The sequence below is a fragment of the Pempheris klunzingeri genome, chromosome 14, assembly GCF_042242105.1.
Source record: "Pempheris klunzingeri isolate RE-2024b chromosome 14, fPemKlu1.hap1, whole genome shotgun sequence".
In the NCBI taxonomy this organism is placed as follows: domain Eukaryota; kingdom Metazoa; phylum Chordata; class Actinopteri; order Acropomatiformes; family Pempheridae; genus Pempheris; species Pempheris klunzingeri.
This window is the reverse complement of record NC_092025.1, coordinates 17,693,269-17,716,015: the sequence shown is the minus strand read 5'-3', so window position 1 is coordinate 17,716,015 and position 22,747 is coordinate 17,693,269. Positions and strand designations below refer to the sequence as shown.

The window sequence follows — 22,747 nt, the reverse complement described above, 5'->3', positions numbered from 1 at the left end:
GCTCCGTCTGTCTCTTGATACAGCGTGAGTGTATCTCTGGCCTCTGTGTCAAAGCAGTGCAGTGCCAATAAGGGCTCCCCTTACACAGTTAGACTTGGTGCAGCAAAGGCACGACGGACTGCCCCAGCAACGCTGGCATATCGATGCACTGACTGTACCACACACTTAATGCCCAAGGTTAAGATTCTTCAAAGTATTTCATATATATTCCTTCTTCAGTATTTCATATTATAGCCTCCTTGATAGTTTGCACGGAAGGGGAATGCCTTGTTTTGAAGTTTTGTCCTGTTGCTTGGCTGTGCGCAGTGCTCAAACAGACATCTGAGGTTATGCCAAGTAGCAAGTGCAGTGACAGCAAGAGGAGAGAAAAAAGGAAGTGAAGCAGGTGGTGAAGGAGGAAAACAGGAGAGGAGGAGAAAGAAAGAAGGAGGAAAGAAAGAAAAGGTGAGAGAAGATGAGGTGAATGAAAAGAGGACAGAGGAGGAAGATGAGAAGACAGCACAGGGGGGCTGAAGAAAAATAAAGAACAGTGTTTTGCATGCGGCTGGCTCAGTGCGGTTCATATGCCTGCAGGTAATCTCTCCCCGTCTCTGACCTTGAGCGCTTACCTCAGGACAATCATAACTTACGCCAACTCAACACAGTGAGAGAGACAGAAAGGGAGCGAGAGTGGGCACAGCGCTGACCCAAGCACATCTCTAGAGGAAATCACCCCCACCCAGGGGGGGTTTATGCTGCCAAAAGCATTAACTTCCAACCTTTTTTTTTTGTCCAACACAGCATGCAATCAAGCAAGAAAGCAAGCACTGGCATTGTTTGTCTGATGAGTCTGGACACTGCTCTTCTCTCTATGTCTCTGTTCACCTCTGTTGTTCTCCTTCTCTACCTCCTCTCTATGCTCTGTAGCTACAGTCCTTTCCTATCCTCTCTCCTCTGTTTCTTCAATGTTTTTTAATCTCTTCTCCTCGTTCATTCCCACCGTGGGAGGATTTAGTTTTGTTTCCCAGAAATTAGTAATTAAAAAGGCAGCTATTGATTCTTCCAGAGTAGCTTTCAAAAAGATATGGCATTAAAATGGGTGAAAAGGGAAGTAGGGTGAGGATAGGATAGGAAAGTGGGACAGAGGACAAAGGGTCGATGGGGACAAAGTACCTGGAGAGCGTTGCTGCTCGTTTAGTATCTCATTTAATTATTCACTGTTCACTTTCAGGTTTTTTTTCGTCTTTAAATCAGGGAACAAACTTATGAATCAAATAAAACAGAATCGAAGTAACAAATAATACTAAGAATATATAAGTAAATAACCATTATCTGATTTTTTTTTTTAAAAAGTAGGACTACATTATTCATTGTCTTGGGATAGACATCCCCTCCTCTCTTCTGCTTGACAGAAAACCAGGGTGGCTTCCTCTCAGACGTGGCAGAGTGGGAGTGCTTATCAAGAATTAATGATGCCTTTCAGACAGAAACTTAAAAAGCCATACTTATCAGACATCTCAAAAGTACGAATCCTGGTGCTCAGTATGCTCGAGCTTCCAAATTACGATGAATGAGTTGCTGAAAATTACCTGATGAGTCAACTTAGATTAGCACAGCAGAGTTTGAATGAGCATGTACGGTGTTGAGGGAAAGGCTTCCCTGACGCCCAGATGCGGTGAAGCAAACGAGAAGCTGCCAAGAGAGGAGGCTTGTGTCCATAAAAGTTGAGCTTGGATCAGTGAGCAAACTACATTTTCCTTTTAGCAACTTCAAAGAGTGAGATGACGTGGGTGGTGGCTCGAGAGTGCTCTTCAGTGGACGACACCTTTTCTGCATACATCTGCAGACTCAATCCGGGTTTTTTTATTTTTTATTTTTAAATGGGTGATAGCCTCTCTGTGCGTCTGGGCATTCACCGATTTAATGGATAGGGTGCAATCACCATAAAAATCAAATGGGTGACAGAGTGCACTACAGAATCATTCATCATGGCTGATGGTAATAGCCTGTGTTAAACGCAAGCCTTTGTGGAGATGACCTACAGAGGTAGAAATGACTCACAGTGTGCTTAAGATTTCACAAAGCAGCTTCCTCGTACTTAAGGAATGAAGGTTCTGTCTGTGTCACTTAGTGCTAAATTTGAGTTTGAATTCAAAAAGTAGCAAAAGTAATTTCCTAAACTCTTTGAGAACTGCTCCAGGGTTATTTGCTTTTGCTTTTCATTCACAAAAAAAACTTAATTGATACACCGACATATACAACCACACATTCCAGTGCTCATTCACCAAGCATGGTGGCTTACCAGAAGTTGACGAGGAAAGGATGTTCAAGGTTCTGCATGATCTGCAGCTCTTTCAAGACATTCCTCACTTCGTTCCGCTCCACGCATTTCAACTTGTTCATGTACTTCATGGCGTACATCTTCTTAGTGTCCTTCTTCTGTACAATGCACACCTGATAAGATCACAAAAGCATATATTTCCTTTACTGCTTTGGTCAGAATGGTCTGAGTGCTTTGTTGCTCTGTTGTAGTTGTGTATTGCTTCTCTTATGCTCGAGTACGTTCAAGGCTTTCAAAAGTGACTCACACATTACATTGCTAGTCTAAAAAGTCTAAAAAGATGGCATGTCCATACTAAATGTTAATATACTGTAGTCCTCACTGCCAGTATGATGAACAGTCATGTTAGTTAGTCATGTCGCATGATGCATAGAAGAATAAAACAGTGAAAAACTATGCATGTGGCAATACAGTAGTGAGTTTACCATCATTGATCCATGTTTGTCCAAAGCTTTATTGCATGAGACACGTGAAGTGTTACAGTGCAATAGCCAGAAATGTCCATCTAACAACGCTGGAAGGAAACTTCAGGATTTCTCTTTAATCTCTGTGATTTTGAATTTAATCCTCTCTTAAGATGCTCAACTTTTCACACCACTATTATCTGCATTTCAGAGATGGGAAACATCATGTAGATTTTTCTTACATGTTACTTCAATGTCGACATTTCTTTCAAAATTGCATTCAGACGGCAATCAGCGTACTTACGTCAATGGAAAAACACAGCATGACCCAGATGTGTGAAGCAGAATATAACAGCTGGTGCAACACTGGCGTAATAATATTGAAGCTTTGTGTGTGTATATATCAAACTGTACATGATTACCCCCTTTTTGACAACGTATCTGACGATAGACACTGTTTTCAATATGCAACAGTGTAATACTGCATATTTATTTGAAGACGTGCCTGCCTGTGCTATAAGCATCAATAAGCCAGTGATTACTGCTATCTAAGAGAGTGATCTGTGGACCAGCTGGCACAGTTAATCAGCCAAACCCTGATCGCATCACTCCTCCCATTGAACAGCTTGCCATCTACTGTGATTAGACTGCTTATCTGTTGTTGGACAGAGCATGGATGCTGTGTGGGTCTGCATTCTGTGTATGCATGTGCACGAGAGTGTGCATGTGCGTCGCGACATGTGTTTAAAAGTACTCTAAGTGCTGACGTGAATTACTCTGCACTCTATGGCTTAACAGCAAGAGGAAACACGACTGCCATCGCCTCAGATTTGTTTCTGTGAGCTGTTGGTTGATCACAAGCAAATTAAACCAAACGACTTTACTAGACTGTGTATGATAATATTGTTCAGGGAGAAAGGAGACATTTTATGTTATTTCTAACAAAATGCTACGCCTAATGTTCACATGCCCCTCAAGGGCCATCATGTAGAACTGCAAAGATTAGTTGATATACTGTTTTATTTAGGTTTTTGTTTCCTATGTCTGCCTTTTTTTATCAGTCATGTTTTTAGGTGCATCTCTTGTGATTGGCCATTTACAGTACTATTGGATCAGATGTGTATATACAGTATACTAAAAAAGGTTCCCCTTTTTGGATTAATACATGTATGTATCATTAGGCTGAAACACACCAGCACACTGTTTGCAACTTGAGTCTACTTGGAGTCTAAAAAAGAAAACACTTTGGCAAACATGGACTTACTTTTCCGAAGCTTCCTTTTCCTATTGCCCTCAGGATCTGGAAGTGGTCGAAATTCACTATGAGGAAGAAGAGCAGAAAATCTCTGTTAATTTCTATCAAATTTAAAACATAAATTCACAGTATTGTTTTGACCTCACTATTAAAACGAGGTGAAACGACTTTACAGGTCCGGCACTGGATACACATTTTTGCTGTAGAGGCTATGGTATGGATTTCACCTTGAAATACAACAACTGCAAAAGTAAACTAACGAGGAAAGAAAAGCAGATTAGAATATGTTACGGCTGGATACAAACTTGTGTAAAAATCAAATACACTTTAACGCTTTTAAAATGAGAACTATTTCGTAAATCCCTCTAAATGGAAATGGTAAGTGTAAGTACAGTCACATTATGTTCCCCCCACGTTCATTTGAACAATGCAACAGTCGGGCTGAAACAGATGGAGGTCTGCAGGGCGACCACAGGTTACTGGCTTTATAGAGCACAGAATTAAAATAAGCATCTGCACAAAGACATCTTTTATGATCGTTACACGTTTTTCCACTGAACAAAAGCTCTTTTTTGCAGCTTGATATCCTCTCAACCTGTGTCGCTCTCTCCTCTGCACACTCAATGAACACGCTGTCACGCTTGCACACACGAACACGCACAGCCACACACAGCCTAAACCAGAGCTTAACTCCCTATCACGCTCTCCATCTATCAGCGACATTTATCGCCAATTTGAACCGGATGGGGCTGTTTGTTTCTTGCTGCCATGACAACCAGGACAGGAGATTTTGCCTCTGTGCCGTTTCCCCGAGGATAGAACAGCTGCTGTTCTGAACAACTCTGTACTGACCACACACTCGCAAACGGGCTCACTTATATTCACGATGCATTCATGATCTTTCTCAAACATACACATATACTATATTTTGATCATAAAGTGCTGATTTAAAACATCACCTGTTCTTTTGCAACAGTGCAGTGTGCGCGCACACGCACACGCATGCACACTCTCATTCTGCCTGCAGTCACTCGATCTATTGGATGTGACAGTTAATGTTATGCTCTGTTAGTCACGTATCACTGGCACTTCCTCGTCTCACACTATCTGTGTTGGGGTGTTTACACAACCTCCTCTGATAGGGACCATGCGAGGCCCGCTTTATGGTGCAGTCACACACATGCACAGACTTGCAGATGGTGGTCTACATACTTAGCATACACACAGACACACGCTCCAGATAAACATGGTTATTTTCCTGCTGAGCTACTTGGAGATTCTGCTGTGATGGGTTTTTTCAGAGACAGCTGTGGTCTTGAGAGGGCAGAGCTCTGTGATTGCAGAGAGAGAGAGAGAGTGAGGCAGTCATACACAGGGAGAGAGAGAGAGAGAGAGAGAGAGAGAGAGAGAGAGAGAGAGAGAAAGAAATGGAGTCACATTTTACTAGCAGAATTTTGAATGGTTTAATGTGCTGTATTAAATGATGGACAGATGAGTAACAGAGCGTGTAATCACTGAAATCTTCACATGAGTGGAATTGACACATTGACAGCCTTTCCATTGCTTAAACTAACTGAGGAAATCATCTGACAGAGGAACTCATCTGCTAGTCAACTGGAATTTGACTGACACCTGCTAATCAGTTTGGACTGAAGTAATCACGCTGGTTCACTGTAAAGACTCACACTGTCTCTGGTGCCCTCTGGATGACTGCACTGTAATGTATGTCTGTGCCTTCCTGCCTCTGTCTGTCAGACGTTCTCTGCATCTCCGTCTCTGAGTCAGATGTCCACACTAAGCCAGTAAACACTAAAGTTAAGTGTGATCACTCATTTTGAAGGCTGGCGCTATTCTATATTTTTCTTATTCTCAAAAAATCCCATGAAAAGGCCAAAACCAACAGTGTGTTAGTCGGTCTCTTAGTACTTTCCAACTTCCCTACCATCTGTTGCACTCAACTCTCAGCACAATCATTTCCACTGAAGACATACACTTTTAAAATCAGGGCAAAATGGCCACTTTAATTGTTTCAAAGATTTTTTGCGGTGGATTAATTCACAATTGATGCTCAGTATTCCCTCCAGGTCAGTGCATGTGGGATTGATATAAAGTAAACTACAGTGTTCACGTTCATCGCAGTGGAGGAGTGTGATCTGGTTAACAGACCACATTTGTGACCCTCAAATCATTTGTCGATACTCATTCAGTTTCCTGACAACAGAGACAGTAAAGTATGTATATATGAAGGGCCAAAAATTGGCTGTATCAAAGCACAGAATACAGTAGGTGATTACAGACAGCAGGAGAGGATTAAACAACTAAACAGTTTTATAGTAAAGAACAGAGAGGAAGAGACTTGCAGATCCTCCATTGTTTAGGTGTTTCTGTGTAGAAAAAACACAAATGACGCGTTCAATTGTGGACGTGCCCCCTTTCTCTCTCCCCCCCCTCTGTTTCCTGCCTCTCACACAGAATCCTGTGAATCACTTAAGGACCCATCGTTGTTGAAACATCACGCTGTTGCTCTGACAACTGAAACAGAACCCATGGGTCCATGTGCTGCTGCAATGTGAATAAAGCATGATCAGCAGTAAACAGCGCCTGTCCATTAACCAGACTCTCCGGGCTGCACAAAGTGGAAAACGGATGTGGCACATAAGGAACATGTGGTGCACACATTATTCTCAGAGGAGATAAACATGTCTTGGCAGAGTTCACCTTCATGCAAACACCTCTATAAATCACTTAATATGGCTTGAGTATGAAGCCTGTCTCTGCACTGACGTCAACAAGGAAAACAGTTCTAAACTAACTAAGTTCATTCAGCAAACGCATTCTGATTCTGATTTTTATTAATAATTATCATTATACATTGTTATACATAATTATATATTCTGAGAAACTAAGTTGTAATGGTGGTGCGGTGCTGTGCCACCACAACCTTAAATGAAAATAAGGGTTAAAAAAAATATTTGTAAACAGGTAAAATATTCATAACTTTACCACCAGCTATATTTAAAATAGTGAGGTAGTTTTTTTTTTTTAGCTGCACAGGAACTATAGCTGAAAATGATCTCAGAGCATTCATGTACTTTGATGATATATTTATGAAATGTCTGCATTTATTAATGTTCTCTGTTGAATTAACAAACAAACATAAATCCCACCTCAGTGGCCAATATTAGCTTGAAGCAACCTTTACCGTACCTGAAGTGTGAAATGAAAACTTGATTTGCATCTTTATTGCTACTCAGAGGGGTGAGAGGATGATGTATACTCAACACGCAGGGAAACGTCTGGCTCCTCCAACCTCAAAAGGAGAATCCTGCCTGTGTCTGACGTGAGTTTCATCAGCGCGGGGATTACTTTGTTTCCAGTGAGCAGGGCTTTTTCTAATTCAAAACGATGTGCGTCTGTGTTTATTATTCCCCTGCCCTCGGTGAAATCGCCCACGCTGTTTTGCGAGAGGGAAGTCAGAAAGGTGCACTGTTGCATTAACTCAGAGTTGAGAGAAGCTCTGCTATGAGTGACATTTCCAGAACAGCACGCCAGATGACTAAGCAGCAAGGTTAACCATGAATAATGATTTCCTCTTTGATAGAGGTTGCCTCGAGTAAAAAAAAAAAAAAAAGAGAGGGAGCCACCGAAATGATGGATTTCATCAGGGTGCGATTGCAGTAATTTGACAGTCAGGGCGGAAAAAGAATTCTAGTTCATCACACGATAATTAAATATTTATTTCAGCAAAGAAACAAAAGAAAGTTCTAATAATAATTAATGGAATTTTAACCTGTGAAATGGGCTAAACTGAAAACATATATTACAGTTTGCAACTTAAGTAAATGTATCAGACCATTTAAGATACCAGACACACAGCTCTACAGTACGGAAGAACCTGGGTAAGACCAGTTCACTTCTGACTAAATCACTGACTCATGTAATGCTGACTTATTTGAAGTCCTTGGGGTGCAGCCAGAGTGGAATTAATTTCAGAGACTGACTCGGATCAATAAATTCACATTGTATTATCTACTCGTGTCACAAAGAATAGGGAAATAAATTCAAACGTAGACCTTTGCCAATCAAAGTAATAACTCCTTTTGATGCCGACCTTGATGGCAGTCGGTCTGTAAAAATAAATAAATAAAGATAATAGCCTGGCAAGATTCAAGCTGTTTTCAAAAAATCATAAATATGAAAACTAAAGCCAACATTAGGGAAAAATGTCTAGAAGTGATCCATGGATATGAGAACACAACTTTATAGTGTATCATATTTTACATTTCCTCTGCTACGTGTATATTTTCATAAATGTACATGCTGTGGCCACATCAAAGTCAGACTATGGCTACTGCAAGGGGAGTTCCTCTTTTCTGCTGTTGAGGAAAACTAGTGGCAGATCAGTGTAACCCTTTACTATAAGTGCTCCTAAATCTGCCAGTTAATAGGAATAACTTAACCCATTAATAAGGCCGCAGAAAAAAAACCCACCCTGGACACCAAAAGGGACAAGGCCATCTCCGGTTCCTGCTCACAACTTGTGTCATTGCACATTTTGTTTTCCCCTGTTTATCTTCCCTAAAGTTTGAGCCAGAAAAGTAGAGAAACAAACAGAAGAAAAGTGAAATAAGAGTTGTGGTTGTTTCATTACTCACCCTCGTCTGTGTCATCGGTGACCGGAGCCTTGCTGGACTGTCCGAGCCCCATGGCTGCTCCTCTTACAGATTCTTCTTCTTCTGCTCCTTTAGCTCAACTCAGCATCGAACGGCCTCTCCCTCTGAGACGCACTCATTGCCTGGTCAACTCTAGCCCCTCTCTCACTCACACACACACACACACACACACACACTTTCTCTCACGTGCAGGGCTGCTCAACCCAGACACACACATACGCAGTAGTTGGCTTGGTTTTGCTGACTTAAACAGGTCCCGTCTTCCTCTTAATTCTCCACCTTGACACAACCACACATCATTACACACACACACACACACACTGGAGGGCTTGGGATACCACCAAAGGGACTGAGGCACTGAAACACACACACACACACACACACACGGGCAGTAGCGCTACAGTGTTTCCTGTCGGTCTTCACTGCTGTTTAGATGAATGCAGGCAGACGGACGACTCTTGCCAGCCAGGTGGTGGAGGAGGAGGAGGAGGAGGAGGAGGGTGGGTGATGTGTTTGTGGCTGTGACCCTCTGTTGACTGAGAGTCTAACCTGTGAGGGGAGGCAGGAAAACATGACACCACTGGCAGAGTGAGGGAAGGAGAGACAGATGGAGGGAGGGAGGGAGGAAAAAAGTAGAAAGGTGGAGCCTCTGAGAGAGCTCCCGACACAGCATCTACTGATCAATGGAAAGATTGACTGACTTTTCTTAGATGTAGGGATTTTAAAACTCTAATAGTAGAAGGTCATTGGCATTAATGTTAAGGACTTGATTAGCAATCAACTCGATTAGTAAACAGGCAGCAATGACTCCCGTCACTATTTTTACATATGCGGGTCTCCTTCCTCTTTCACTCCTTCCTTTTTTCCTTCATCTGTCATTTATCAATAATTAAATTTCTAGATTTTAATCTAGAAACTCATCCCAGTGCAGCACCGTCTACAGCGCACATGTGATGAATGGCATGATCCATTTCCCATTACCAGCACAAAATTGGAGGCTTCTGATTTATAGTTCTGCTGGTGTTGTGTACTGTAAATGGGATCCCTCGGGCTGCCCTCCTCATCAGGACATGAGATTTCACGGGTTACTATGTTTTGTTCTTTAGGAAGTCATCAAATAAATGTGTATTATAACTGAAGTGTAGGTACTAGTCTGTCATTTGGGCATCCTATAATATTACATTACCCTGAGAGCCTCATCCCACATCATCCCACAGGAAGTTGGAGTCAGAAAGTAAGTTTATTTTTAAGTTGAAATGACATCTCTTATGATACTCCAATATTCATATCACAGAATTACTATCAGGTTTCCCCACGATCTTCTTTTAAACTGACTGACAGCTTGCCCCACTACAATATCTTAAAGGAGAATGGATGAACTCGGTCATGAGACGCATTCCCTGGTTAAATAGGCAAACTTCAATTCATCGTGGCAGCGTTCAGTCCGCCGGGGGAAACCCTTTCATGAATGTCATCCCCAGACTGCATGATAAGGTCACCACAGCATATCTGAAATTTCCCCCCTGGAGTTAAATGAAATATTCAAAAACTAGTGCGGGAAGCCGCAGTGCCGAGCTCCCCGCAGAGGACGCTGAGCCCGGAGCCCTTATCTGATCAGCTGGGAGGAACATGCGAACATGCGCTGAATGGGAAAGTATCCTCTCCCGCATCCGTGCGGGGCAGCTGCGGGGCACCTACCTCTGGGCGCCGCCGGCCAGTTGAGCACGGGACCATGTCCAGCCCGGTTTGCTGCAGAGATGTGAGGCGACGGTGGAGCAACAGTGCACCTCAAAGCGCCACTTGTCCTGTGTTCGGACGCCCGCCGCCCGAAAAAAATGGAACCGCACAGCGAGACGTGACTTGCGGGATGCGCCGACGGAGTGCGATGCGAAATCCCTCGTTTCTGGAGGGCAAGAGGACAAAGGGAACACAGCTGGAGTTTAGAGGGGGGAAAGTGCTCGGCGCGTCGCACTCATGAGCGACTGACCTCCACATCGCCGCCTGTGTAATGAGGCTGGCCACCACTGATGCGTCTGGAGAGGCACGTTTCATAGGCTGGTCAGGCTGATCAGCTGTAACTGTGGCACTGTGGGCTCCCTGTCGTTAACATTCACTCATCAGAACAACAAAAAAAAAAATATATATATATATAAATGTATCACTCGATTTATTTCCAGAGAAACACCAATATGTGCCACACCACATACAATCTTTATGTTGTGATTTGGAAATATTTTGGAGATAATATTGTGCCTGGTATGAGTTCACTGGAAAGTCAATTCAAAATGATCTGATTCTGATCTTTTTCATATTAAGCGTCCTATTACTTAACAATTTGCATGGGCTCATAATACTCTGCTTTATTCATGTCTGCAGGGAATAATTCTTTATCTTGATGCCACCATGGAGTCAGAGGTTATGGTCAGCTTTAGAACAGCGCCCCCCAGAGATGATACTGGCTTGCTACCTTGCTTAAAGGCACTTCAGCAAAACAGATTGTCGACAATGCTGTTTATAGACGTCTCTTTATAGACGGGCTGAGCCTACTGTCTCATAATAGCTGTCAAAGACATTATACAGGGGGAATAATGGAGACTAATGTCTCTTGTGTTCCTTTGTGAGTCTATGCTGACCTCATTGTGCTTTATTGTATTTTTTTTAAATCTCTTCAATATCATCAATATAATATTCCTTTAATATTCTTCATATGAGCATAGTTTCCTTCGCTTATCATTTCATAAAGGTCTGGATTATATCATTCTGGTCTTGCATTTCACAAAGTCATAATTAGAATAGCATGATATGACTGAAATAATGTAGTAACCCTGAAATATAAGATCACTCCCCATGATTTTCACAGCAGTTGGTAGATTTGGCTAACATTTCTGGAGAAGCAGAGAAGAAATAAAAGTGGGGAACTGACATCACTCACCTCAACGATCACTGTTAATGTTTGGAGTCCTGTCGAGCAAGGCCCTCAACCCTCACTGGCTCACCACTGGACAGCCCACAGTATAGAACTGGGCTACCGGCAGGATTCAGCTTCTTAGAAATGTGACAAATTAGGCCCTTCACATTATGTGTGTTAGCTCTGTGATTCATTTGCAATGAATATTCAGGGCTTTTAAAACCAGAATATGTGTTTGCACCATTGAAATTTGCTGTCTTTTTTGGGGTTGAGATTTTTATAGTCCTCTGCAGCCATTAACTTCTAACTGTAAAACAAATACATCCATTTTAAGAACGGCGCGGTCACCCGTGTCCCCTGTTAATTGAGCAGGCCAAGGTCGAGAGGAGAGTGGCTGATTGGTGGGACTGTGGGACCGAAAATATGCTTACAGGGCACACTGCACATTTTCTTGCTCTTTATGCCACTCTGTCAAGCCAAGACGCACACTGTGTTGGTCATCTATCTTCATACAGAGGGAGGAGACAGACCTCCAACTCTCAACGCACTCTATGATAGGTGACAAGCATCCCTCAAAAGCAGGCCAATACACTATCATCGTTTGGCAGCATCAGGAAGCGTGCTCTGTTAGATGAGATGAGTAATGACAGTGTCACATCACACCTGGATAGAGATGGAGTAAAGCTTTCCAATGGGCGGGAAGCCTCAGCATGTGGCAATGTTGCCCCAGTTTTGTGAGTAAGGATATTTTTTTTTTTTGCCCGTAAAGTTCTATAAATTAGACTCAGATTTGAATGAAGAAATGAAAACTATTTGCTGAACTTGAGCATGATGCTTAAGGATGCTTTCCTTTTTAAGGTCAGTGCAATGCACAGAGATTAATCTGTGCAATTAGCCCCATCTAGTGGGTAAAAAAAGACACAACATGATACGACAGCGGCCAGTTTAATGCAGCAAGGGTCTCATGGGATTAGAATTTACAGCATAATACACTTTCATGATCAGTATTCCAGTAAAAGTACCAGCAGTTAAACACCGCCGCCCCCCTTAATGTAAAAACGCTTCACTATGGAAGACACATATAAGTGCTCAAGCTATTAAAGGTCTTCTGTTTAAAATGTGTACATATCAAGAGGTATGTTTCATACCTGATGTTTATTTTCTTTATTTTACTGCAGGAAATATATGCAGTTTTACTACATTAAATATATAAGGTTACAGATGTTTGGTATAATCAAAAGAAGGAGGACAAATGTAACATTTAAGTTTATGTATGCACACCTGCACCAATGTTATAAAGCTCCAAATACTTTCTATGGCACGTTAAGGTCAAATGTTTTGTGGTCCGTCTTTGGCCTCAAGGCTTTCAGCATTCTTCCAGGCAAGGCATTTATATAGCACGTTTCATCATAATTAAACTAATTGTGCTTAAATTAAATTACAGAAACAAATAACATAAAATAGGAATCTAAAAACTGGCATTGAGTTGGGATCTTTAGATTGGCTATTTGTGTAAAGATGAAATGTATTGAAACAAATCTTCAATGGTGGAAAGTAACAAAGAACATTTAAGTATTTACTTACAATTTAGAATTTTGAAGTACTTTTTTTTCCATTTTCTGCAATAATTCTACATTTATTCAATAACTTTAGTTTCCATTTACTGTAGAAATTCAGACTAAAAGCATAAAATGTATTCAGCACATAACTTCATCATCATGTAGAGTTTATTGATCCCTAGTGGGAAATTCACAAGAAATATATAAAGTCATTAAATTTAGTCCCACCTTTACTAGCTGTGATGTGAAAGTGATGCTCATATTAATGCATCAATAACTACAGTATTGTATTTATCTTTCTGCATAATGATTACTTACATTTAGCACTTAGCAAATATTTTTTGTGGCTAATACTTCCACAGCTAAAAGTCTGATTTAAGAAATACCGTGTTAAATAAACCCTCCCATCACGAGCCGCCCTAAAGCAAATGACTATTTTATGTCTTCTCAGTATTTAAGTTTTTGGGCAGAAGTCACAGCTCACTTTGCTGTCAACCGCGTTTTGATTCTTCCTTGAAGGTCAGCTCTGGCTTATCTGACACAATGGGCTGTCTCCTGTCATTCCTCCTCAGTTGTATAATTATTCTGGAGCAAACAGAGGGTGTGTTAAAATCTGTCCACATGCATACGTGGCTGCGTGTCTGCATCTGTGACACAAACAAACAAAAGGATCTGTCAGTGCTGTAGGTGTCGGTGAGTCATGGCGATCTTTAACCACTTGTTGCTTGTTTCGTGTTTGGTGCCGTTGGTGCTGAGCCTCCCTTTCAACCCACCGACATGCTACACCAAGGTGCTGACCATGGCACAGGAGCTCACCCAGTGGGCTGCCGATTTAAAGAGGGACCCTGAAACTGTAAGTCAGCTGCTCTATATGGATTAGATTTAACACTAAAGTTGTGTTTGATATCTAATTTTAGATGATTTTATGTGCCATGCTGTACTTGAATATGTGTCAATCCATTCATATAGGTTATTCCCATCAAATTTAAACAGGAGGCTAAAACAGGAGAAATTCAAGCAGATTTGAGTTGATTTCTCATCATATGGGTGTATGGGTATAAAAACAGCATAGATTATCCTGCCAATGATAAATTGTGGATCTTCATGGTTCATATTGTTGTTTTCATCCAGACTTACTGCATGGCACACATGCCAGATCTCTACCTTGATGTTCATGTAAGTATGACTTCAAATTCCCCACAATTGTAACAAAAGCCTACATTACTGTGAATGAGAATGATTGGGTTTCTTATTGTATATACCTGACATACAGGAATTGACATATTTGATTAGATTTTAAGATACCATTCATACTCTACCTAAACTCCTCTGTCAAAGAACAAACATCAAAAGAAAGTTTTCTGCTCTGTACTTTTAGCCGATGTTTATCTTTGACACTGTTCTGAGTTATGTGACTGCCCCAAACTTTTCTACACTAACATCTGTGGCATTTTGACTGGAGACCTCAGCTGTAAATCATGCACAGGGACACTAATTGCTACTCCTGCCATCAGAATGCTTGTGTGATGTACAAAATGAGGACCTACATCTCCCTGGTGGAAGGCCTGCGACAGCGTCGCTGCGCATACACTGGAGAAGTGAGGAAGCTGGGTGTCACCCTGAGACAGCTCTTCATCTTCATGTCAGAGAAATGTCACGGGGTAAAACAAGACACTGGCTATAGCCACTGACTATGACAAACCCTAATGGCAATAAATCTAACAGTTTCAGATAAATAGTTATATTTACTTGTTATTGAGAACTATTGAGCTACAGATTGTTTATTTACATGAAAAACACGATTGTCACATTTACATGAAAAATCCACCTGTAATCCAGCTCTGAAATTGGGTTAATCTACTGAATATGGAGTCTGCAACTCATTTTCATGGTGGGGTCAAAGATAAATTAAAGAACTGTCCATCAAATCATATTTTAAAGTCACCTAAAAGCACCTGAACACCTATTAACTGTATATCCAAAGAGCCTGAGTCACTGCAGCCCAACATAAAACAGGCTAAGCCTGATGAGATGCACCCAAACAGACTGCTGGTGAACGGGTCACTCAGTTGTTCATTTCACAAGATTAAGCAGGGTTTATGATGCAGATTATGAAAAGCATTCAGTGCTCTGTGGATGTTTTTTTTTTTTCTGCTCACCTGAACTGTGAAGTCAGACACATCTGGGTCTGTGGCCTATTTCCCATGACACACTGACATGACCTGTGTTTGCTTTGCAGGCAGTGATGTCACCATAAAGGCATAGAGTTAATTCACTTTCATTATGGGCTTTTCAATAACAGAAAGAAATACTTTCTACGGAGGATTTTTATTTGTATAGTTTCAATCCAGTTAACAACGCATTTTGCACATCAAATTGAGCTGCTCAGAACACATAAAATATAAATCCTGAATAAAAATAATCAGTCACAAACATCTTTTGACTTTCTTTTTTTTTTTTTTTTTACAGGACTTGGTGTTCACGATCTATGACTGTGCTGCATTGGAGCGCTAACATACTGGATCCTGAAATGAGGAGAAGGAGAATGGAGAGACAGCAGTACAGCCCTTCCACATACTCCAAATGTTGGCAATGATTGACAGACACAAGACTGATGTTTCATTCAGTTTCATTCTAGGGTAACTATTGTCAGGTTCCTAAAAAATGACTTCAATCATCCGTTTTCTGACTATAATGGTGTTTACTGCCACTAATTATCACATATTTCCTATGGAATCTTAGTGAGGAAACATTTCACAAACTTTGTTTAAATGCCTTTTATTATTGGGTAAAAAAAATAATTCAAAAGTTAGTTGCTCAAATGCATGCAGACTTTTTCTTTGTCAGGAAAGATGAAATGCCAATTATGTAAAATATAGGCTACTATATATAGAATCACAGCGATAATGACCAGTCTTATTGAAACTCTCCTTCACTCTGCCAATGTTCAATGCTCTGTGTATAGTACACTTTAAATCACAGTATAATCTGGAGCATTAAAAAAAGTTATATGGCAAAAAATACACAAAATGTATATCTTCTTTTTTCTGATAAAATATTTTATGTATTTGTGCCAATTACTCAACCAGTGATATTAAATGTACTAATTTAAGATTACTGAGTTCACACCATTGGTAAATATAACTACCAAGTGAATGCAGGTAAGATATTCTGTGCCATATTTTGAAGTGGTGTTGACATTGTGCCTCTTTCACAGCAGATGTTTTAACTTGTCATAGTAGGACAAGCATGTGTATTACAAATAACATTAACAATGGCACCATACAATTCGAGTGTGAATTGTGTGACTCTAACAGTGACTCAGCAGGAGTCCAATACCTGGACGCTGGAACTGAAGCAGCTAAATGGAATTCAGCCATTATTTCTTTTATGATTCACACATTTGCTTTTCCTGCTGGGACATGTCAAATGTCTTCCATGACTAAAGGTCTGTTGTTAGGCTTCCGGACATTTCTGTGTATTTCTAAATCATCATCCACCATTTAATTTAATTGTTTTGCGGAATGGATCGAATCAACACGCACTTGAGGGATTTTAGAGGAAGGAAAAAGTGCATTAAGTTAACTTAAGCTGGAGCTTAATTGGGTTGGACAGTTCTATAGCCATAGCAGCTGTACAACATATATGCAAGGCAAAGTTATTTGTATAGCACCTTTCAGACACAAGGCAATTCAAAGTGCTTTACAGGGACATAAAACACGATAAAAACAAGACACCGAAACAAGAAATTGCATGTGAAAGATAATAAAAGCACGAGGAAATGAATAGTTAAAGCTTAAGAGAAGATGCAGTAAAAGAAGACAAATTAAAAGAAGTTATGTAGCACTATTATTGGGAAGCCACAGTAAACGGCAATGTTTTAAGACCTGATTTAAATGTGCTGACAGTTTTAGCAGACCTTAGGTGTTCAGGAAGCTTGTTCCATAGGTGGGGAGCATAGAAACTAAAAGCTGCTTCACCTTGTTTGCAATGTATCGAGAATGCACAGTGATATTAGAGCATGATTAATGGCGAGGTCGGTTTTGCATTAAACAGCTGAGAGAACTATTGCTGTTGAAACATAACATGCCAAATTGTGTTTTTCAGCCTATTTAAGCAGCTCAGTGCCCAACTGATGAGCAACCGTCAGCTCACTGCCACCAATCTTTGTGTCCGTAATTTTTAATTCAGCATTCGATTGTTTGACTAATCACGCCATATAATTTAGAGAGACAATTACTCATGCAAATTAAGGCCTGACTTCATTCAACAGTCTGAAGGAAAACGTTACCTGATGTTCACTGACAAATATTTCAGAGTTACCAGTTACTGTGTCCTCTGTGAATATCAGTATTGTGTTCAGTAGTAATGAGACCTGAGTTTCATGTTAATGGAAGAACTCATTTATACGGAGATCCTACCCTTTCTTCAAACACATTTTCCCCAACATTAACCTTAGTTTCTACTGAAGAATCCACCTGAGGTCAGTAACATAATAAGTACACATCAGACATGATTAGATGAGACAAATCTCTTTATCCTCTCCTTCGGTTCCTAATTTCATAACTTTGGTTCTGAAGCGTTAGAGGTGAAACTGATTAACAGAGCGCCAGTTAAAAGAACAACACCACAGACTGATTATTTACTACATGTATTGTCCCCACATATGTGTCGTGTTCAGATTAGTTACGCACAGATGATCATCTTAAGGGCCAAAATGTTACAAAAACAAGCGATAAGATAACAGTAAAATATCACAGCAGCATAGAGCGTATTTGATGCCGAATACACTGGCGAAAAGAGGTTAAATCATCCATCTTACAATCGGATTCTTCATTTAGTTCTCTATGCTCATTAATCCTGTAATATAAAAGCATTAGACCAACAAACACAGTTCAAACACACACCTTTTACTGTCACTATGCATAACTGATTGACCTTCTGCTTTATTGGTTGATTTTTAATTCTATGAATTCATGAAAAGTGCCAGTCACTGTTTCCTCAGAGCCCAAGCTGATGTCTTCACTTTACTTATTTAGTCCCAAAACAAATTCAGGTAGGTGTTTGGCATTTTTCCTTGATACATTTCTTAAAGGACTTGAATCATTTCAGTACTTCAGTCCCACATGCTCAACAGCTACACGTTCACTGAGCTGAGTGCGCCTCTAGGGGGCGCTATAGTACAGCCTGTACAAGTGAAAGGCAAACGAGTTAAGCCAGCCTTGAGTTTAAATGAAGGGAGTAAACCACAATAATAAGACCGCAGGTAGATTATGAATTTAAAGTCACTGATTTGTGAAGTTAAGATTTTCAGCAAAGTTAACTCAAAATCTGAGTTTTTCTTTTTTTTTTTTTGTTTGTAATAAAAACAAACCAACAACAAACAGCACTAGACATTAAAGAACAGTAAATAAAGGGTCACAATACATGGGTAGCAATTCGTGACGGCATCTCACAGAGCTCAAGCCGAGTCGTGTTGTCACTGGCACGGCTGTCTGGGCTGTGCCAGCGGACGCGCCCAGCACCGATCCGGACATGAAGTTCTTTTTACCTCACAAGTGAAGCGGTGACGACGACTTGCTCTTTCAAAGAAACTACATTTCCATGACGGCAGTGGGAGGGTTGTCCAGTAACGAGGTGGGGCTTTGTCGCACAGTTTGAAAGAAGTTGCCCTGGCAGGTCGGCAGGCAGGCAGGCAGGCTTCTCCATCGTGTTTCCAGCGGCAGGTGGTCACCGCGCGTCCAGCAGTTTGTGAATGGGATTATTACCGCAGAGCCCTCAGAGCCGCGGGGTTAAATGGACGGAGTAGAATAACTTCTTTGAACTAACACAATTCCCTTTTCATTTTTCTTTTCACCAGGACGCGGAGAGTGAAGATTAGTAAATTAGCAGACAAGTGTTTTTGTCGTGTTGCGCGTCTCTGCGTGCGTAAAGCTCTCTATGTAGAGAGCTTGGATACTTTTTTTTTTTTTTTTTTAATTCTTTTCTTTTTAACGCTGAATGTTGCTTCGTTGTGAATAATGGCACTCGCTAGATTCAGCAAAATACTTCGTCTGCCCACTCTTGAAATCAAGAAGAAAGTCAAGCAGTACGAGCACGTCCATCGGGACATCAATCCCAACGACATATGGGAAATTATTTGCGAGCTTGGCGACGGCGCGTTTGGTAAAGTCTACAAGGTAAGACACGAGGCACCTGCCAAGTGACCTCTCTAGTTTTGGTGATAACCCTGTTTATAGTCCTTAAACCTATCAAACTTTATTGACAAGTCACCCACCTGTTGCCAGATTCAGCAACACTACCATAAGTCCCTCTTCTGTTCTCTCTCTTAAAGCTCACCAGTTTGTCTCTCCTACTCTATGATGCAATATTGTAAGTTATAAGCTACAGCTCATACATTCATTTCTTGTGATACACGCACCCCTTTGAATAAGGCCCACAGCAGAGGTGTGAACTACTCTCAATCACCCATGGGTGCTTCACCGTCCCAGTATTGCTGAGATTATGACTAATATTTCAACTATGTTGTTGGTCCAGAGTTCAGGCAGTCACCATACTGTGGCTTTGGGTGTCGCCAAGAAGTTTTACTACTTCCAACAGGACCAGTGGATGAAAAGGCTGAACCTGTTTAGAGAAATAACCATGTATTGTACTCAGATTGGTCAAAGAGAGTTCACCTCCTGAGATCCACTTCATCATCAGTTCTTTCCTTATTATTGTTCTTTCCTCAACACTTTTGTATCACCATAGTTTTCCTCAAGTACATGTGAAACCAGCTGCTTCTCTTAAGAGTTTCTGCAGTTTAAAAACATCTAAACATCTTCACAACCCACTCGCCCACTCCTTGCTGTGACTCCAGTGTGCAGCAGCCTCAGCGACAGTGAAAGCACTCTTCACTAGTCCTGTCCTCTCCCCTCAAACCTCCGAGGCAGCACTTTTGGCTCAGAGGAGTTATTTAATCTGGATCTGTTAGCTGGTCAGTCCGCTCTGTGAAGCATGGCACAGGCGCGCTGTGTCTGCGCTGCCCAGCGGAGCACAGTGAAAGCCTTTGACACATCGGGGGCCTCAGTGGAAGAAGTGATGCCTCACCAGAGGTCTGCACTCAACACAAAATGTAGTCTTTTTTTTCAGGGGACTCCACCTTATTTAGGTATTTTGTTTTTCATGTACATACAGTGGGGGAATGAAAAGAGCACAGACATGGGATGGTGATTTTTGAAAGTTCATCATCCCTTCATACGTTATTTCAGAGGCTCAGTGGGATGGTGATTTGTTTGTAATGAAAACAAGACACAATAGTTCAATTCTTGCTCATGTAGCCACAGGTCTGAATTGAGCATCACACAAGTCGTCCTATAATGTATCTTTTCAGCAGAGCGAGCATGTGAGGCGTCCTGTGGACAGTCTTTTGATAACACAGAGAAAATAACAGAAAAGCACAAGTGAAGCAAACAGTATACCATGAAAACAAATATTGCTTTCAGTTTGCTTCAAAGCAGCTGAGGGACTGACTGAACACGCGGTGCTTCGAGTTTGAAGACGCCTTCAGAAGTTAGTTTGTGGAGAGAGCGTGAGGGCACACACTCGGTGACGTTAAAGACGAACTAAGAGGTGGTTTATCCAAAAACATAATATTTTCCCACTATGCGCTTTCTTATACAAAGGTCAAGCCTCTGTTTTGGCTTCTGTTTCCTCTCCTTGAGTGGGTTGGAGGGGGACAGCTCCACACCTGCATGTGTCAGATGGAGGGCAGGGAGGGGAGGGAGGCAGAGAGGGGGAGCCGGCGACGGCCAAGAGAGGAAATCTTGGGACATCTTCCTCTCACAGCTCCCAAAGAATAATCAGCTCGTCTGTGGGAGTGAAAGGCCTCAAGTGGTGAATCACACATGTTTTCCGTTTTTCAATTGTATTGAGGTTTTGGATGTGTGACTGGCAGCAGAACCGAGTGTCTCTTCATAACAAAGATTAATTGTTGTCATTCGCACACGGCAAGGGCCTTTTGTTTTCACCACCTGTCTTTGAGATTAAGCGCAGACCTCTTTAATTGTACGGTGCTGTTTGAGAGTACAGAGTGCTTCTGTCAAACTAACTCTAAAGGTTAATGTCACCAGTGGGAGAATACCGTCCTACTGTGGTGCTGTGTGGGAGTGTTAAGTGTTAAGGACACATCGAGCTGTGTGCGTTTATACTGCACGAACACTGTGAAAGAAGGATCTGAAAAAGTGCAATATAATCTTTCAGTCATCATTTTACATCGTTTTATGTCTTCATTACTGTTTGGTTAAACTGCTGTGCATAGTTTTGCTTTTTTTAATGGTCACATGCCAAAAAGATTGCTGGTTTACCGTATGATGGTTTACCGTATGATATATTGGTATCCTGAGTTTATTCATATGAAATAAGAAACAATAAACCTATATGGTTTTTGTTTAAATTGTCTTTTGAGCCTAACTCGCAAAGGATTCAGATCAAAAGTTAATGAGTTGATTTTATGTATGAGCGCCTTAGCGCACCAAAATAAACAAGCATTCATTGTCAGATGCAGGCTCATGAGGTAAGAGCCACACAGAAGCAATTAGGTGCACAAACAAGCTGCTGTTGACATTCTCAAGTTTTCTGTGTCATACGGTTACACCATCTCCGTCATGAATGGTGTAACAGCTTTTTAACTTCTCTGCCCTCAGCGCTACCGTTAGAGTTGAAATACAGCTCGATTTAATAGCGTGGGTAATATTTAATGCAGTTTCGGTGCACGTTGGAAGTCCGCAGCATCCTGCTTTAAATGTTGCACAATGCTGTGCACACTCTCAAATAACACAATATCACAATACTGTGGTGATTCTTAAAAATCACCCGAGTTGGTGTGACAGGATGGCTTCTTTGTTGTGTACGCATCTATCTATGCATGCTTGCACTTGTTGGTGTAGGTGTGTGGCTACAAGTGAAGCATGAAACAGAGGAGTTTTATGGTTCCCCTCACTAATTAATGGGCCACGTGCAGCTGAGCACACTGCCCTGCTGCTGCTGCTGAAATGTTTCCATAGACACGCGCAGGCTGTAAGGTTACACGCTGTCAAATTCCCATTGTGGGTTGATAACCGCAGTGCGCCTTGTCCCTGTTGGTCTGTAATGTGAAAGACAGTGTTCTAAAGCTGGACTTAAAGAGCAATTACACAAATAATTCCTCTTCTGCTGTTTAAGTAGTCCGTACTGATAAAGATGTGTTTAAATACAATTGCTGATTACACGAAGCTGCGAAAATACTCTTTTGATCGAGGATTGTAAAAGGAAAGAGATTGCAGGTTAGATGACACTGCATTAATGAAATTGGGGCACAGTCTGTTTCTCACATCATCTTTTGTCGCTTTTCATTCAAGACTGTAGGGCTTAATGGGTCTGAATGCCTTTCAGCCAAGGCCAAAACAGAATTGTCCCTGGGTCTGTTTTGGAAAAGACTTAATTTGTAGGGCACTATTGGAACCAGTATGTTTTGTTTTTTTTGTTTTTTTTAATGAATGAATGGACATTAGGTTTGAATAATTAATAATCTGTCATTTCAGAACAGGTCTGTTTCTTTGATGTGCTGAAGATATTTACCACCAGGCCAGATGTTGTAGGAAACCTGGAC

At 41.2% G+C, this 22,747-nt stretch overlaps 3 protein-coding genes across 3 annotated transcripts in view; 2 read left to right on the top strand and 1 right to left on the bottom strand.

Annotated features, from left to right (window-relative positions):
- stk32a (serine/threonine kinase 32A) overlaps positions 1-8,705 on the bottom strand; it is a 55,493-nt gene extending 46,788 nt beyond the window's left edge. The window contains exons 1-3 of the mRNA XM_070843813.1: positions 8,635-8,705; positions 3,989-4,044; positions 2,282-2,433 (exon numbers count right to left, since the gene is read on the bottom strand). Coding sequence (XP_070699914.1) covers positions 2,282-2,433; positions 3,989-4,044; positions 8,635-8,686 — 260 coding nt within the window. The 5' untranslated portion in view covers positions 8,687-8,705. The remainder of the gene's footprint in view (positions 1-2,281; positions 2,434-3,988; positions 4,045-8,634) is intronic.
- Positions 8,706-13,819: 5,114 nt separating this feature from the next.
- Positions 13,820-15,633, top strand: LOC139213566 (cytokine-like protein 1). Its single transcript, XM_070844296.1, has 4 exons — positions 13,820-13,972; positions 14,251-14,295; positions 14,634-14,780; positions 15,589-15,633. Exons 1-4 carry the CDS (start codon positions 13,820-13,822, stop codon positions 15,631-15,633), a joined length of 390 nt encoding a protein of 129 aa, XP_070700397.1.
- Positions 15,634-18,752: 3,119 nt separating this feature from the next.
- stk10 (serine/threonine kinase 10) overlaps positions 18,753-22,747 on the top strand; it is a 39,110-nt gene continuing 35,115 nt past the window's right edge. The window contains exon 1 of the mRNA XM_070843272.1: positions 18,753-19,298. Within this exon, the coding sequence (XP_070699373.1) occupies positions 19,140-19,298 (159 nt within the window). The 5' untranslated portion in view covers positions 18,753-19,139. The remainder of the gene's footprint in view (positions 19,299-22,747) is intronic.